This window comes from Anopheles gambiae, chromosome 3 (assembly GCF_943734735.2).
Source record: "Anopheles gambiae chromosome 3, idAnoGambNW_F1_1, whole genome shotgun sequence".
Lineage (NCBI taxonomy): Eukaryota > Metazoa > Arthropoda > Insecta > Diptera > Culicidae > Anopheles > Anopheles gambiae.
Window position 1 is genome coordinate 9637062 of NC_064602.1, and position 16275 is coordinate 9653336.

Below are 16275 nucleotides of genomic sequence, written 5' to 3' on the forward strand. Positions count from 1 at the left end.
ACGATCAGCACAACGCATCGCAGGCCAGTCGCTGAGAAGTCGTTGCGGAGTGCGCACGTGTGCTAAACAGTGGGTGTCCGCCTCTTATCCCTTCTTTGCTTGTCGCTTTTTGGGGGTATTTTTTTGTAAGTTTAAGTGAAGTGCATACGGGAGGGAAAGCCAAAAAAAACAACCGAGTGTCTGGGCAGCCGCGGGGGCAAAAGAAAAGTGTAACGCGTGCGAGAAATAATGGCAAACCAGTGACTTCATCGAACGTGCACATAATTTGTCGAATTTCGGTGTAACGTTGTGCTGTTGTGATTTCTTGATGAGGAAAATTGTATACTCCGAACCTCCGAAGTGCTCCGTTTGCAAGTGCAAAAATTAGACATACGCCATTTACTATCACTGTACCAGTGTAGCATAAGCTTTTGATTCTTCTTTTACCTCTTTGTCTCGTAGTGGAAGTGATTTGTGTTGCACTATTACTAAATTATCCTTTCCTTTTCTTCTCAGGGCATTTTTACTTTGGTGATATAGATATTAGGAAGTGAATTGTAAGTGAGCACCGTAGTGCAAAGTGTGTTCGGAGAGCTTAACATTTGAACGAGTACAGCAAACCAACGTCCGACGCACGTTTGAAACCTTCTACTATCGTTTACCTGTGTGTGCACCTTATGTTTAGTTTTGTGTAACACCGCACACCCATACGGTGAACGCAGCAAAGATGAATCTATGCACCACGACAGTTCCCTCAGCAAGGTAGGTGTTTTGTTTGGGTACTCTTCTACAGCGCTCTCCGGGGCAGACATGTGCATAAAGCGTTACATTGTTTCGGAACGATCAAGACATTTGATTTTTAAATCAAGTAGTAGCATAATTCATTTTATCGCAATATTTTTACAAATTCAGTTTCGTTGTGCATCGTTTGCTTCTTAATGTAAGCAACTATTGAGATAAAAATTTAAAGTAGACACTGAATGAAATCAACATAGTGTATAGTGGTTGAGTTCAATTCAAATGACTCAAGTAACAAAATACAACTAAAACCATTTTTTAATTATTTTAAAGTTCCTCAAACAAACCTCAGCCAAGCAATTTCAAACTGCCACTTTCCAACCAAAACCTGTTTCGATCATTCTCGAAGGCGGATGGAAATAGGAAAAATCTGTGCGTGGGTATGAGCAGCTCTTATTGTCTCGAATTAAGCCACTTATTTACTCTCATTTGATGTTGCAATTATGAGATCGGCCAGAGATTAATTCGGCACTCCAATTAGTCCAAATTGCAAACCGCCAAACAATGCAACATGCCTTCCGGCCACCCTGCAAGTTCTTGTGGCTTTTATTGTGGCCCATTCTCACAGCCTCCCTCGGTCGCTCGTGATATATGCAGACATCAAAATTTCTGCACAATCCCAATTGCACAGTATAAATCATTACCGAAAAAAAACGAATGATCATACTGTTTGGGGTACGCGTTTGCTTATTTGCAATCATTTCAGTTTTCTACGCACACCTACGCAACATCCAGCGCCAAAAACCGGACATTCGCCGAAGGGCAACTAAGCGACGAACTTCCTCTTGCCACACGGTCGCGTTCGAAAAGATTCAAATCTTAAATCATTGTTCATCGTCTACCTTCTTTTTATGCTTTTTGGAGGGCGGTATGCACGACTGTGGAGGTTATGCTCACGATTTTTTTGTTGTTCACAAACCACCTATTGGTGCCGGAGCACATCTCACGGCGAGATGATTCTCCCCTCCTCGTACCACCCCCTGGAGCCGTGCGTTCCAACCTGTTCAACGATCGACAAGTTGCACGGCTCATATTTACACACCTTGCCACCCGCGCAACAGTGTCCCCCCCCCCCTTCTTTTCCCAGCCCATTTTTCGCTATCGCGCACACGGGGTACGACGAAGACGGCTGTGTCTTTTATCCAACACTAGCCGCCCCTTTCTTCTTGCGTACCGCCGGCACCAGGTTGCGTAAGACAAAAAGGCAATTTCATTGAGCAGATCTTTGGACTTTTCCGCCTCGAAGTTTCTCTCTCACCGGCCGCGTGATGCGTGATGCACGAGCTAGGCACGGTTTTGGCACATTTTATAGATTCACCGGCAGCAAAAAAAACACACGACGCCATGAAGCGAAACGTGTCGTTTCCATCAATGAAAATTGGTAATTTTATTCCACCAACGAATGCGACGATTGTTTATTTATGCTAACATAAAAAAAACTCCACGGCTGGAACCGCCACGAACCACATGTGAAAACTGATGTACAATAATCGAAGACATACAAAAGTGGAGGATTGATTTTATTAGCCGCCTTTTTTTTTGTTTTGGTCTTCCTCCAGACATCTCAATTCGTCTCGAATTTACAATTCATCAGCGTCTTAAGACCAATTTTGGCGTAAAGGCAATGATCCGTCCCACAATCAAAACAAAATGAAAATACTAACAAAAGTAAAAGCTAGGCATAAAACATAAAGCCTCGCTTTAAATCGAGCCGATGAGCTAGCGCTATTGTCCCCAGCTCGGACTTCCTATAATTGACACCATTTTTATGACACTCGACTTGGATTAATTAAACAATACATGGAATACCGTATCAATCAAATTATTGTCTTTCCTTTTTTTTTTTGCTGACCAACATAATAGCTCCGAACACAAAGAACAGTTTTAACACACGGAACTTGGAGCTCCGCACGCAGTCAAAAGCCATTCGGCTTGACGACAATTTTTGCAGAACGCAAACAGCTTTCATAAACCTGTTGGCCGTCCGTTGTCGTTGACGCTGCTTCCTTATACGCGTCGCTTTTTTGTTGTTGTTGTCTTCCTGGTCCCGCGCCTCGAACCCATCGAGCCTGCGGGGGCTATTATCCAATTCTTGCGCAGGAAGACCCGACCCGGCCGGTCCCCAACATCTAGGACCGGTCCACCGGGGCCCCAAAATGACCCGAAAGACCTGTTGTTGTTGCCACTGCGCTCTGTGGTCGCTTGCACGGGGGAAATAAATTATTGTACTCTTCCTGCAGCACCTGCTGCTGCTGCTACTACTACCCGGGGGGGACTAGCGACCCCACGCAAAAGGCGATAAAAACAAGGAGACAAAGAGGAAGATACCGTTTTTGCGCTGGTAATAAATAAGCCTCGAATCAGAACCGAACGCTTGCAACCGTCCAGACGGTGACGTAGTCCTTCAGCAGCGTCCACGTAACAGCATCGCCCCGGGTAAGAGGTTTCGAGGGAGTCCTCCCATCCTTTCGCCGACCGAACGGTTCATTAATAAAACATAAGCTTTCCCAAAGACACACACACGCGCGCGTCCCTCTTCAAGCATAGTCCAGCGGAAGATAACCTTCCCCCCCCCCTTTCCTTACGGTTACGCCACAACATATGAAGCTCCAGCGCGGCCGAAACCAAATTTATTATGCACCCGGCCGATTGGCGAGCGTTTTACTCGTTACGATTTTATTTTGTGGCTTGCAAGCATAACCCCCTCGTTCGACATAAACACTACCGCGGCATAACTACACATCGCGGTTGAACACATGTTTCGAGTGCGCGTTTTTGCAGCTTGCACGGACACCCTCCGTAACGTGTACCGTTTAGACCGTGTACCATCATCGTGGTTTGCAACAAGTACAACACGCGTGCCCATGAATCGATACGAATTATGCAGGGCGAGCAGACAAAACAAAGCACGGTTACTACATCAAACGATAATATTTTGCAAAACCAAAATTAGGTCACCCGGATCCTACTTTCCCGGTTGACATTGGACATTCGCGATTTGCAAAAACGGCATTTTGAAGGACAATGGCGACCGAACTAAATATCGGGAGACCCTGGACGACAACTCCACTTACGCGGTGCACAGGGAGGGTGTTGGAACGTGACGAAGCTTGCAGACCCAACGACTTGCAACTTCCAACTACGGTGGTGCCAACTCACGGCGAATGTGAATCATCCGTGATAATTATTTCGCGTTGCATTCCACGTCAACGACATCATTCGTAAACGCTATTGAAGTAAAGTGTTTTTTTTTTTTTAAATCATTTTATAAGAGCTAGAGGGAAGTAAAGAAGCGCTCAACCATGCGACGATTCATCAGATAAAATTAGATGATTTTTCATGCCTTAGGAACATGAACGGGGAACAACAAGATTCGGTCAATTTTGGGGGGTTCGTCGCTTAAGAATCGCGTTGAAATCTTTTGTTGTAATAGGCGAGATTTTTATCGCACGCGTTGTTTCTGGGTGTTATACTGCTTTAATTACTTATAATTAGTATAATTTGGCCAATTTGCTCTACTCGGATCTTTGCTAAATTGTCTTTTTAAGGAACCATCGATAATTATAAATAATTTCTCACAAATAAATTAATTTAAAAAATCATGTGAAAGTACAATGTGTTGTTCTACTTGCAACAACAGCTTACTTTCCATCGCAATCTACTCTACTTTGTATGCTGGAGCAATCCGAAGCGCACCTTCCCCGGGGGGAGGGGGGGGGGTCTAACAACAACAACCTCGACAATCCTGCGCGCACCTATTAACATAATCCACCGCGAAGGTGAATGAATTCGGTTTAAAGCCGTCTGTTATGGGACATTCCTCGCCAGGCGGCAAACCTCGGATCCTGCGCACGATCGTGACCGGTTTGACACGAAAACCTGCCAAAGCCGCGAGGCGAAACTTAGAACCTTCTTTTTTTTTGTGTCGTTCTTTTTCTGTCGCTTGCCATCAGAGGCAGAGGTGCTCTTGGAGCTTCGTTAAGCAACACACACAAACACATTCCGCGAACACGCCGTGTGGCAGTTTCGATCGATGCCTTTGGCCCGTACGTCAGCCAGCAGCAGCGGCAGCAGCAGCTGTTGCACGCGGACGCTCCCACGGAAATACTTAGCACGCTCGCAAACGAGCATCGCATTAGAATCTATCGTGCCATCCAAACCGCCGCGCGTTGCACTGCGCCTGTCCAATTAACATCATTAACCTTTTTTTCACCCCTCCATTCCCGGGCCCGTTTTCCCCTCCTGCTTGATCTTTCGATCGTTTCAATGATCGTTTGAAGATGTTTTTATTTTACATCCATCTGTGTTACGATACAACACAATCTTCCAAATGTGCACTTTCCCGCTGCCGGTAATGCATCCCGGATTCTCCCCCTCTCTGACTCAATGGCTGCGGCGCTATTTTCCGGAATGTGCACGCGCATTCGCCAAACACATGTGCGATCCCGCAAGGCACAACAGCGACGTCACAGTGTAATGCGAGAAGTTTATTGCTCACAGTGTGCGCGAGAGCACGCCGACCGGGATCGGAAGATCCGGGATCGTAACCGCGGGACCGCGTACCACAGCGACGCGACAAACGCCTCCTCCCGCAGCTCATAAATCTTCACCCGTTTCGGGTTGTTTCGGTGTTGAAGATAAAAATAAAACACAACGCCGGGAAAGGTTCGTGGCGGCTGGAGGATTATTTTTGGCGCACCAGTACATTGACGCAGATTCGGACGCTTCGACTTGATCGTCTCGATCGGCCGAGGCACCCTGTAGGGCGGCAGCATCCACAACGCACACGCACACGCCAAAAACGGGTCTTATGTGTTTCCCCGCACGGGACAAACGCACACCCCACCCGAGCGATCTCTGGACTGGTTGCGCGTTGCGGTTTTATAATACAGGCGCACGTGCACAACAAAACCGGCTCCAGTTTTGTCACCTCCAACAAGCGAAATGGGGAGGTTGCGAGCTGTTGCCTTCAATCTCCCGGGCTGACAGACACCCCCCGATGACTGACATCATCACTGTTCATCTCTTCAGTTTTTTGTTTCTATCATCATTCCCTGATGGTTCGCGTGCCGATTCCAACGCCATATTTCACTTTCTACTCTACCACCGGATAGAGATCTACCGACAGCGCGCCCTTCCGCCGAACCGCCGGCAGAGGTCGTCGCCAATGAGCTGTCAAAGTCGCCCCCACGATGCCGAACTGTCATGCTGGCTCGCCGTCCTACACAGACCGAGCGCGCGCTGCCACTTCGAGTTGCATTTCCTCGTTCCGTCTTTAATTAACATACAAAGCCGGAGTGGAGGGTTCGTCCGCAGACAGACGAACCGCGTCCATGTCACACACCACCCAGCACACACAACAAAAACAAAAAAACAAGCGAACGCTGGTGATCTTCGCGCGTCACCGCACGGTAAATGATTGATCGCTTCGAGTGGTTTGAAACACCCGAGACGCGGCGACCTTAACGTTTTGGCGCATCACACTTCGTCGATCGGATCGACCGGTGGGCCCCCGCTGCTTCCAACAGCACCAACACACACACGCGCGCAGGAGGGTTATCTGGCGTGAACTTGAAACATGACAAATGGTGACATTAAACACCTGGCTCGACAAACAAGCGCTTCGCGCCAGGCCAGCAGCAAAACATACCTCCACACAAATTAACGCAAATTTGCAGCGATATGTTATTCTATCGGCGGTGGCGGTGGTTGGTTGTTGCTTTTTTCCTGTTGCCTTCTGTGCTTTGCATCACTTGCTGCTTTGCCGGCAAGGTTATTGCACCTTTTGACGCCGATTCGACACCCACTAAATTCGAAGAAACGGACGACTCAACGCACACCACCAAAAAGCACGCAGCCAGACAGTCGACAGTTGCATACCCGACGCAGTTGTCGTCGTGATCGTTTGCTGCATCCAGGGGAAGATCGCCCGCTCAAGGCGAACCGGTCTGCGGGCGCGTGAAGATGAGCAAATGTCTCTCACACGGCAGCAGTCGACGTTCGAAAACAGCGAGCTTACCTGGAATTCTTCTCCGTGCCCGCTGCAAAAGCCCCTGGTGCCATATCTTGAGCCTGGGTCGCTTAGAGCGTGCACACGATTGCACTTCGTGGACGGTACCCGCTAGTTGGAAGTTCTGGTGCCCGGGTACCACATCACCGACCAACCAAATGGTTGCCAATTAGCACCGGGTAATGAGACAGTTTAATTTCAGTTCTCACCTTCACACCGATTCTGCAAAGGAGGACCCCGGCGCGAGCGATAATTTAATATAATTAGTGAACACAATCGCACTAATGTACGAAATTTATGGGAGGAGGTTCCACGCCTGCCCGCCCGTAGAAGTCTTTCGAGCTTTGTGCTATTTAGAATGAGGACGTTCTCAGTCGCTTTTGGACGAATTGTTGTTTGTTTGCAAGCAGATCTGAATCTCAAGGCATATAAATACAGCATAAAAGCTTATTTTTGCAACACGATCCACACACTATCCCGCTATTACTTAACCCACAAAGCGCTAACCGCAACCACGACTTGCTATAAAAGGCTAAAAACAATAATAAAAAAAAACATCAACACACGACATCTCCGCTTCATATCCGGCCGCACTCGTCACCTCGGATCGGAAGAAGTTATTTTCTCGCTGTTATAAAATCATTCCTCCTCTCCTCCTTCGCTATTTCGAGCCCATCGCACGATTCGTAAGCGTAATGCTCGCGCGCTGCCGTGCCGAGACTACAACCACTAAGATACTAAGCCGTTCGCCGAGATCGGCTCCGTTGGGTGATGGGGGTTGAAAAACGGTGAAAGAGTTTCATTTCCTTTCGCGATCAACACAGATACACACACATACGGACAAACGCACAGTCGTTTGCAGTTGTTTCGGAAGAAACCCATCACATCACCCGATCGGTGGTTACCAGTGCCGCTGAGCAGATGAAGTAAGCAGACGCGTACGATCGAAAGTGAATGCCGCAATGCGTGAAGAAAGTGCGGCGGTGGCATCGTCGTTGCCGCTTTACCCCAGCAGTCCGGGGTCCGCTTTGGGATGCTGTGGGAAGCATGCTTTCCTTTTCCGCGCGCCCGATGATGCGTTCCGTAGTTTCATTTGAATATATGCGCATTGCCTAGGCTAAGCCTACCGTCGACTCAAAACGGTTGACGGTTTGGTGGTAGCGTTTTGAGATTAAGGTGAGGGAGCAAAAAAAAACACCCAAAATCACATCGTTTACCATCAATTTTGATATTTGATTCCTTTCAAACTAATAATTTTCGCTTAATGATCGTGACATTTTGCCGAAAAGCCTACCGAAGGCCCCGGGGTGCTATACTATCTCCATGAGTGGGAGTCTGCACACACACACACGCACAGGGGAGAGCGAGAGAGATCGATTAAGCGCAAAACAAAACCAAAATCCATTCCACAAACAGGCTTGCATAAGCCCCGTACACCCATACACAAAAATGCATCATTTTTTAATGAAATGTTTCCTTTCTTTTCTCTTTCAGGTCAGTATCGGTGTCATGTAGTGGAATGGACGAGGCGGGGGGGGGCAAGATAGCGACTGTGGCCAAGGGAAAAGCAAACCCCGTCTCCCCGTGCTGTTTGCAGTTTGTATTTCTTCTTGTTCAATTATGAGTGATAATTTAAGCGCGAAAGCAACCACCGCTTCCACTTTCCAATAACTAAAACAATATGTGTTAAAAAAGAAAGAGCAGACGAGGCCTTTAGGCCGAGTCTGTGTGCATATGGTTGTACGGGTTTTGACTGCCGACTGCTAGGCCGAGTGCATTTCCGGCACAAACCACGCGGAGAGGTTTCTCGCTGTACCAAGAGTGTGTACAAACAAACCAGCATCATACCACCAACACTAGACTATAGATAGATAGAAGGCAAACAAAGGGTGAGAGAAAAGTACAACCTAAACCGAAAAAAAGCCAGGAGAAGAATGCACGAGTTGGAGACTGCACGCGCACGACCTACAACGCCCGAGAGCGGCGAGAAGGGTTTATTGAAAATGAAAGTTCCCTTTAGCTCAGCCGCCGCTCCACTTCTGATGGGACCTCTTTGGTTTCTTGTTGTTGTGTTTTGTTTTCTGTTCCTCTTCTTTATCGATCGCTTTTACTCTCACTGTGAGAGGGCGTACCAGCTGCAGCTTGGGATTGTGCAAAACTTTCTCCACCGACGCGGTTTCCAGAAACCGGGACAATATTCTGCTGACCTTCGCTTGGAGAAGAGAAAAAAAACAGCATGAAACGAATACTAGCTTTTTGCACTGCATCCGGTTCGAAGGACCAAAAATCGAACGATTTGCTTAAAAGCGACGAACCCGATTAAGAATCGTTTTTCGCTTTTTTAAAGGTAAAAAGACGTCATTGTGGACGAAACGTTCGAAAAGAAGCTTTTCAAAAACACCAAAACCACCAAGCAGAAGGTCACGAATGCGTTTCGAAATATGCACGCGAAACGGCATTCCATCTCTACGCGGCACACAACATAGCTCCAAGCGCCGGTTGCACATTTCGGTCTGTGTGCGTCGTCGGTCGGACCGCAAACGACGCGACTCGATTATGATTCTTTTTTTTGTTGCTATTATAGCCTGTCCAACATTTGCAACCGGATTTCACCATTTGGCCGGTTTGCAAACGCAACGGATGGTTTAGCCCTGACATCTATGAATATATTTTTTTTAGTTTTTAATGCGCTAGTGTAGATGATTCGGACCCACCAACACCAGCTATCATCGGTTGAGCAAGTGCTGGGTTGGGGAAGTTCTGGAAGGTTGCTTTGTGGCAATGTGGTGAAATTTTAAGCATAAAAATAGCCTCAATGGCATAATTTTCTCATCGAAAATGTCTTCTAGGCTATATTTAGTAATTGGTCTAGACTGAAGAAAATGAAACAGCAACATTTATGCAACCAAACAGTAATCATCAATTAAATGCAAATCCCAAAGATAATCATAATTTTCGTCCACTTTTCCCGGCTCGATTTTCTGTTGCCTCATCGTCCAGCCAATCAATCGAGCCGAGCCATTCCACAAACCGCTCATCTACTTCTGCAACAAACTTTCGCTTTCATCTTATCCGTCCAACCAAAAACCCTTCCCGTTCGTGCGCCGTATCTTGAGAAAAAACAGCCCACCCGACTGTGACCGCATTCCGGGCCGGCTTTCGGCTCTTAAAACCGATCACCGATCGTTCCAAAGCTTCCCGCCACCAAAAGGCAGTTCGAAATCTTGCGGAATCTTCGAAATTGCACCGTCCCATTGAATTGCACACACACAGACCGCAAATTCCCACGAAGCACTATCGCTCCCTCCCCTCTAAACCTCAACTGCACGCGGCTGTGTTGATGATTGGAGAAGATGCCTGGGAAATTTTCGCTCTCGGTGTGCAAATAATAACCAGGCGCTTCTTGCCAAGCGCGATCGTTTGGCGGAGCTGCATTGTAGAAAAAAACATGCTCGTTACAACGACCACCACCACCACCCTCACACAACGCCGTTTAATGCGGAAGTGGCCCGGGCACTAGTAGCTGGGAAAACAAACGGCTCGTCTGTGCGTTTGGGGTGTTAGTAGCATGATTTAAAATATTCATACCAATTCGCATTGCAAGTACACTTCCTACTCGTCGCGATCTTCCTCCTGGCTGCGGGGGAAAGCCATTGAACCGTGGCGCGAAAAAGGGGGCAATCGTTTTCCACCAGTCCAAAAATCCGCATAGACTTCGGTACGCACACACATACACACATACATAGGCGTGTTTATGGTCGGCCGAACAAGGCGTGGGGAAGGTGGAGATTGGTACTTTGTTGCTCCGACAGCATTAAAATCGGTTTCGCCTTTGAAATCATCTTAGCGTGTAAGGCGCAATGTTGGGTGGGAGGCCCGGCTGCTGCCGGCGTGATCATCACGGGCTGGTGTGTAGTTAATTGCGTGGAAAGCGATTAAAAAATAAAGCGTGGAGCGAGGGAAGGAAGCAAAGATCGATATTTGCACTACACAGTGATAAATATTTACAAACAGTTGCTGATATCTCTGTTTTTAAATCGTGCCCGATATGAAATGAGGAGTAAAGGCAGTGTCAATGCTCCCGAGCAAACGGGAGACATGACCTGAGTAGACCTTCGTACCGAAGGGTGAATTGTATTGACTGTGCGCAAAGCTCAGTTTCAGCAAAGCTCTAGCAAATGATGCAACAAGCGCAGGTTTCAAAATCATAATCATTTCTCAGTTTTATTACCCTCAACCGATGCTGGTAGCAATATCGAGCCGCTATAAAACCACCTCCAAGAAACGGTTAACTTTTGCAACCTCTCAAAACCAAACCATCCAAATCCGAGCGCCACGGTCAGCGGCTGGCCCTCCAGACGGCCCCTGCACATTGTTTGCTCGGTCCGTTTATGGCAAACAAATGCACCCCCCTTCGAAATGTGTCTTTGCGCCTTAAGCTTACGCCACCCACATACGCCTGGGGTACCACACGGGCACAACAATTACGTGCAGAGCGTACCAACCTAATGTGTCAATTGCTACCCGGGCCTGCACCATCATGGTGCGATGCAAACAGTGTCATTACTGCATCCGACCCACTGCACCAGAAACGAACGTGCAGACTACACCGCCTGCACCCCTGCGGGTGCCAAAAAGGGACGCTGCTGATTTCGCTTTCGATAAACTGCCGTTGATGCGACCGATGTGATGGTCGGGCGTAAGCGACGAACCCTTGTAGTGTGCTCCCTCATCGCAATGGGTAGATGTGAATCAGCTGTGAAGCTGCCAAGTGTGGCTCGTTTTAAGGTTTGCCCACACAGACACACACACACACAAACGCTAATAGCTAGGGGTACCTCCTCCTCCTTCCCAGTTTCTTGTGGTGCCAAGTGCGGAACGGAAAGGGTAACAACGACACTTAGCACACTTCGCTCGGGGTAAAAGAAGCTCTAAACCCTTTCTAAAGAGCACTTCAAATAAGCAGCCATTTACGCCATATCCCTTCGATTGGATTGGACTTAACGATTGACTTTTGCATCGATGTTTTAATGTGTTTTTCTTTCTCTCGTGCCGCTTGGGGAGATCTTTGCAGGTCGAAGAATGTCTGCCTGGTGAGGTAGCATGACGAGACATAAGAACAACAAACACATAACCCTATATAACCTTCGTCGAGGGACGGGGGCTCTAGTATGTGGGACTGTGCGTATGAATGAAGGGAACATATTGAAAGCATTGAAATTGGTACATCGATACAAACACAGCACCGATGAAATGGATTGGTTCCTTTTACTAGGTCAGAGCCACCTGGTCGAAGCGCATCGTTCAAGGGAATTGCTTTTATTTGTGATGACCAACCGTACGGAATCGAACGGTTGCATTCGATGAAGCAATACATAAAGGGATTAATCGCACAACTGTTCTTTCAATGCAAAAGGATTAATGATCCGTCGTGTCCTTTGCTTTTCGGAGCAATTTTAATCACTATTTCGACATTGCCAATACACAACGAACAACACAAAGTTAAGCCTTCACAGCCACCAATCTTGAGAAGAGCAATTTCCAAGTATCATCAAAGGTCACATGACTCACCTGGAGCAAAGACCCGAGAAGCACGAATCTAGTGAGTAATTTCAACTCATTCGGAATCCATCTGCAATCAATTAAACTCTCCACACGTCGATGATGATGATGCTGCTGCTGATGATCGCATCACGCCACGAGGGATTCCCCCAAACCGGAATAGTGTTGTTTTGCACTCCACCAAAGCTCATCAAGTTTCGCGAGCGTTTCAGGAATGTGACAATGAACTTTTGGCATCCTAGAACGTTAACACACACGAGAACATCCTCTAGCTCCTGGCTCTTCTGGGCAAACGGCACAGTTCGTGAGTGTACAGTACAGCGCGCGTTGCGTTTTGTCGTGAGCACTTGTTGCTACTACCACTTACCGAACCGACAAGCGTCGGTTGGTGAAGTGGTGCGCAAATACACAGGCGGTAAGGCAAACATTACATCTCGGTACATACGCGTACATTGTTTGGTCGGTTGATTTTTGTTGATTATCAAGAAGTTTGATTTGTGTGAACAACAACTCCCTGTTGCTGCACAAATCGTTCACACAGAGATATATCCAGCGCTAACGTGCATGAGTTACTGAGCACGCTTGTTCCGTTTTTTCTTCTTCGTCTTCGTTTTCTTGTAATTCCATTATCTTCATCAGCGATACTATCATCCTGCGATGAAGGGTTCGTCGCCTGAATAATGCATTCCTAAACGAGAAGCCACTGTCGATGAAGCTTATCCGTAAATCATTCCAACTCCATCAATCGGCATACAATGTACTGTGTGTGTGTGTGTGTGTGTGCGGAGAATCTGACAATCAACGCCTCTCACACCAAACCCATTCATAATTAAGCAAACTCAGAGCTGATGATTTAATCAAGCAGGGAGAACAAACATGTATGGATACCTCTTCTCCCCGCTCTGTACAGCCCTCTGGTGGCAAAATCTCCTCATACACTATCATACTGGAAGTTCGTGTGCCCGTTAAAGTCACGTCCGTTCCAGCAGTACCTTGCAGTCGCAAAACAAAAACATCCTCACCAAGAATTCAAATTAGCATTCCGCGACACACTCGTCAATGCTATGTCCCTAACGGCGAAAGTACAGAAGCCGTTGGGTCAGGGTCTACCGCGTTCCGGCCGGACTCTGATAACTCCGGCGGGGAGGGCACGATTACACGTGTGACGGGGGCGCGATTTACGATGCCTGCCAGCGCCATAAATTGGTAGGTAAGGCTCGTTTGCGCGGGCTGTGCACAATTCTCGTCACGATGCCGCACGCCAAACGACAATGCAGTGTGCGCTTGTCCTCTCTCATCAGTGTCCCTTTGGCGTCGGAAGATGACTCTATTCAAGTCACTCCGCACAAACGACCAAGCGTGTTAGATAATTGTACTCCTTTTTGCGTCGATCGCTCAACGTCACCGATGTTGGTTTGATTTATATTCTTATTCACACACTCGGACTTCGGAACAAGCATGCAAGCAAAGAAGGGGAGTGTTGTGTCCAAGGTGTTACACCATTCCCAGGCAAGCCCCCGGACATTGACGGGGGGACCGTCCCCTGCACGATTGTACCAATTTACTTTCACTTTTTACCGAACAGGTATGATGATTGGGTGACCGGACGGCACATTCTTGGCGGCATTTAATCGGCACCCTCCGGGGGTGACTTGGCGATTGTAGAGAGTGAGGAGGGAGTTTAGGAAGGTGGCAGGATTTATTACCGCATGTCTTCCCGCGGTCGGGTCATATCACGTTGCCTCTCCGTCTCTCCCGCTGATCCAACTACAATGCACAGTTCCATTTGTCTAACGCAGCATGAAACGATAAAGGTCAACATTCTTTTGAAATAATCAAACAACATTGATTGATACCAGAGACCAGAGGCAAGAGAGAAAAAAGCGTACAGCCAACAAACAGCAGTGAAACACAAGCTGCCTATTTGCACAAGCCTGCACACAAGTCTCCAGAAAAGGAAGTTCAAATGGCAGTATCATCAATCAGCTGAACTCGCCCGAGATCATCTTCCTTATCTGCAAAGATCCGCGAAAGTCATCGGAGTGGGTTTCGGTTTGTTTTGCATTGATTCTTCATTACGACAGCAGCCCAATGTTCGCCTCAGGGGATACCCTGGATCCCGTTTGCTGATTCGCGACGTTCTAACAACTACCGCGTACTCTCCCTTTTTTGCTCGCGCCATAATTCAATTATCACGCCAATCAAGCAGCTGACTCAACCCGACAAAGCCGATAATTCCTCAAAAAAAGAGGAACGGGCAATCCATTATCTGCCCCGCGAGCTAAACGGCTGGTCGCTATTTGCACGCAAAGTCTCTTGGGGTGTTAATGGTGCTGATTTTCATTCATACCACTTGCCCCCAGGGGGAGAAACCCATCTAATGATGGGAAGGAGGAGCTGAGAGTTTCTATCCTACTATCTGCATTCTGCTCGGTACATGATCTGGTACGCAGCGGTGCAAACCGAACCGTGACCATGACAAGCAAATATTGGCGAGTGATTAAGGATCATGCAAACACAAAATGTTCGGTAGAATTGAATCTTGATTTACGTCCGGGGTTTGGATGGTTTTTGAGAAGTCTTTGAGGTTTTTTTTCTTGTGGTGGAGGGCCAAAATGTCAGGCACTACTGGAAATCACTTCTGAGAACGCACGAGGGGTTGAGTTCCAAAACATCCGGGTTCTGTGGGCTGCAACGGAACATCCGGGATAGCATTTAAAATGTTTAACATTTTAAAATCGCTGTTAGTGATTAGACACAGCACATAAGAAGTGATACATCGGAAACATTTAGAGACGCATTTAGTCATTCGAATAATGGCTGATCCGGCACAAAAGACTCCATCAAAGACTTCTGAAGATACTTAGTGTATCTCAGCTATTATGTTTAAAAGCGATGGGAATGATCCGTGTAACGGGACATTGAACCCCATGTCAACTGAAGTTGAGAGACAACGACAACTACAAAAAAGCTTACTTAAGCAAACACTGAAATTGAAAGTTTTATCTCACCCGCTAGCCTAAACATTGATCCTTCGGATTATCATTTGTTCTAGTCGATGGAGCATGATCTAGCTCATCAATACTTCTCCAATTACGCAGAAGTACAAAAATAGATCGATGTTCGAACAGCAACCTAAATGTTGATTTTTTCCACAGTGAAATTCGTATAATACTAAAAAGATGGAAAATAGTAGTATTGAATGACGGCAAATAATTTGACCAATCTATGTATTACCATAAAATTTCCATTTCTGGAGAAAAAACATACAAACGAACAAACTAATTACTGTTACAACATTAAAGAATATAACAATCATATTTCCCATAGAGATTACTAAAAAAAAATCACTATCAATTCATTACCGATATTCTACAAAACATTCAAATGTGTTACGCAGTGCTGCCCTCTACCGGCAATTCGCGCCCTGAAGCGCACGGCGAAAACGCCAGCTGTCATCCGTCCCAGCTGTCAAATCGCAACCCCGACCACCACACGTTTTGTTTACGTTCTGCTAGCCGATTACGTTCACGGGCCCGCACTTGGCTGCTCCGTTCTGCCGTGAACGAACGTGAAAACCAAAACACGGCACACGAAAGACCACAAACTATTTATATACCTCGCCCGTCCAGTGCAATTCCGCGTGTGATAAACAGTGCAGCAGTGACGTGGTGCTGTGTTTGCGCAACACAAATGTAAGCACAGAAGAGGAAGCAGTAGAGTGAGCTTCCGAAAAGACAACCCGCATCAACCACAGCCAGTCGAAGCGCAAGAAGCAGAGAAGATGTCGAGCTGTTCACGCAAAATTCTCGCCCTCCGGATCCATGCGCTGGCGAAGACGTTCAACCGGTGCTACCACCGTGCCACAGCCCTCCACTGCCCGTCGGGCCCACCGAAACTCTCGCCATACGATGTACGTGCGCTGG

The 16275-nt window shown here is 47.3% G+C and overlaps 3 protein-coding genes across 4 annotated transcripts in view; 2 read left to right on the forward strand and 1 right to left on the reverse strand.

Annotated features, from left to right (window-relative positions):
- The window catches only part of LOC1277633 (metallo-beta-lactamase domain-containing protein 1), a 98671-nt gene that overhangs the window by 79193 nt on the left and 3203 nt on the right, over nt 1-16275 (reverse strand). The gene's annotated exons all lie outside the window — the stretch shown is intronic.
- The window catches only part of LOC1277631 (uncharacterized), a 27422-nt gene continuing 11147 nt past the window's right edge, over nt 1-16275 (forward strand). The window contains exons 1-2 of the mRNA XM_061660654.1: nt 1-125; nt 496-741. Of these exons, the coding sequence (XP_061516638.1) occupies nt 707-741 (35 nt within the window). The 5' untranslated portion in view covers nt 1-125; nt 496-706. The remainder of the gene's footprint in view (nt 126-495; nt 742-16275) is intronic.
- The window catches only part of LOC1277632 (pyruvate dehydrogenase [acetyl-transferring]-phosphatase 1, mitochondrial), a 2532-nt gene continuing 2060 nt past the window's right edge, over nt 15804-16275 (forward strand). The window contains exon 1 of the mRNA XM_061660655.1: nt 15804-16262. Within this exon, the coding sequence (XP_061516639.1) occupies nt 16134-16262 (129 nt within the window). The 5' untranslated portion in view covers nt 15804-16133. The remainder of the gene's footprint in view (nt 16263-16275) is intronic.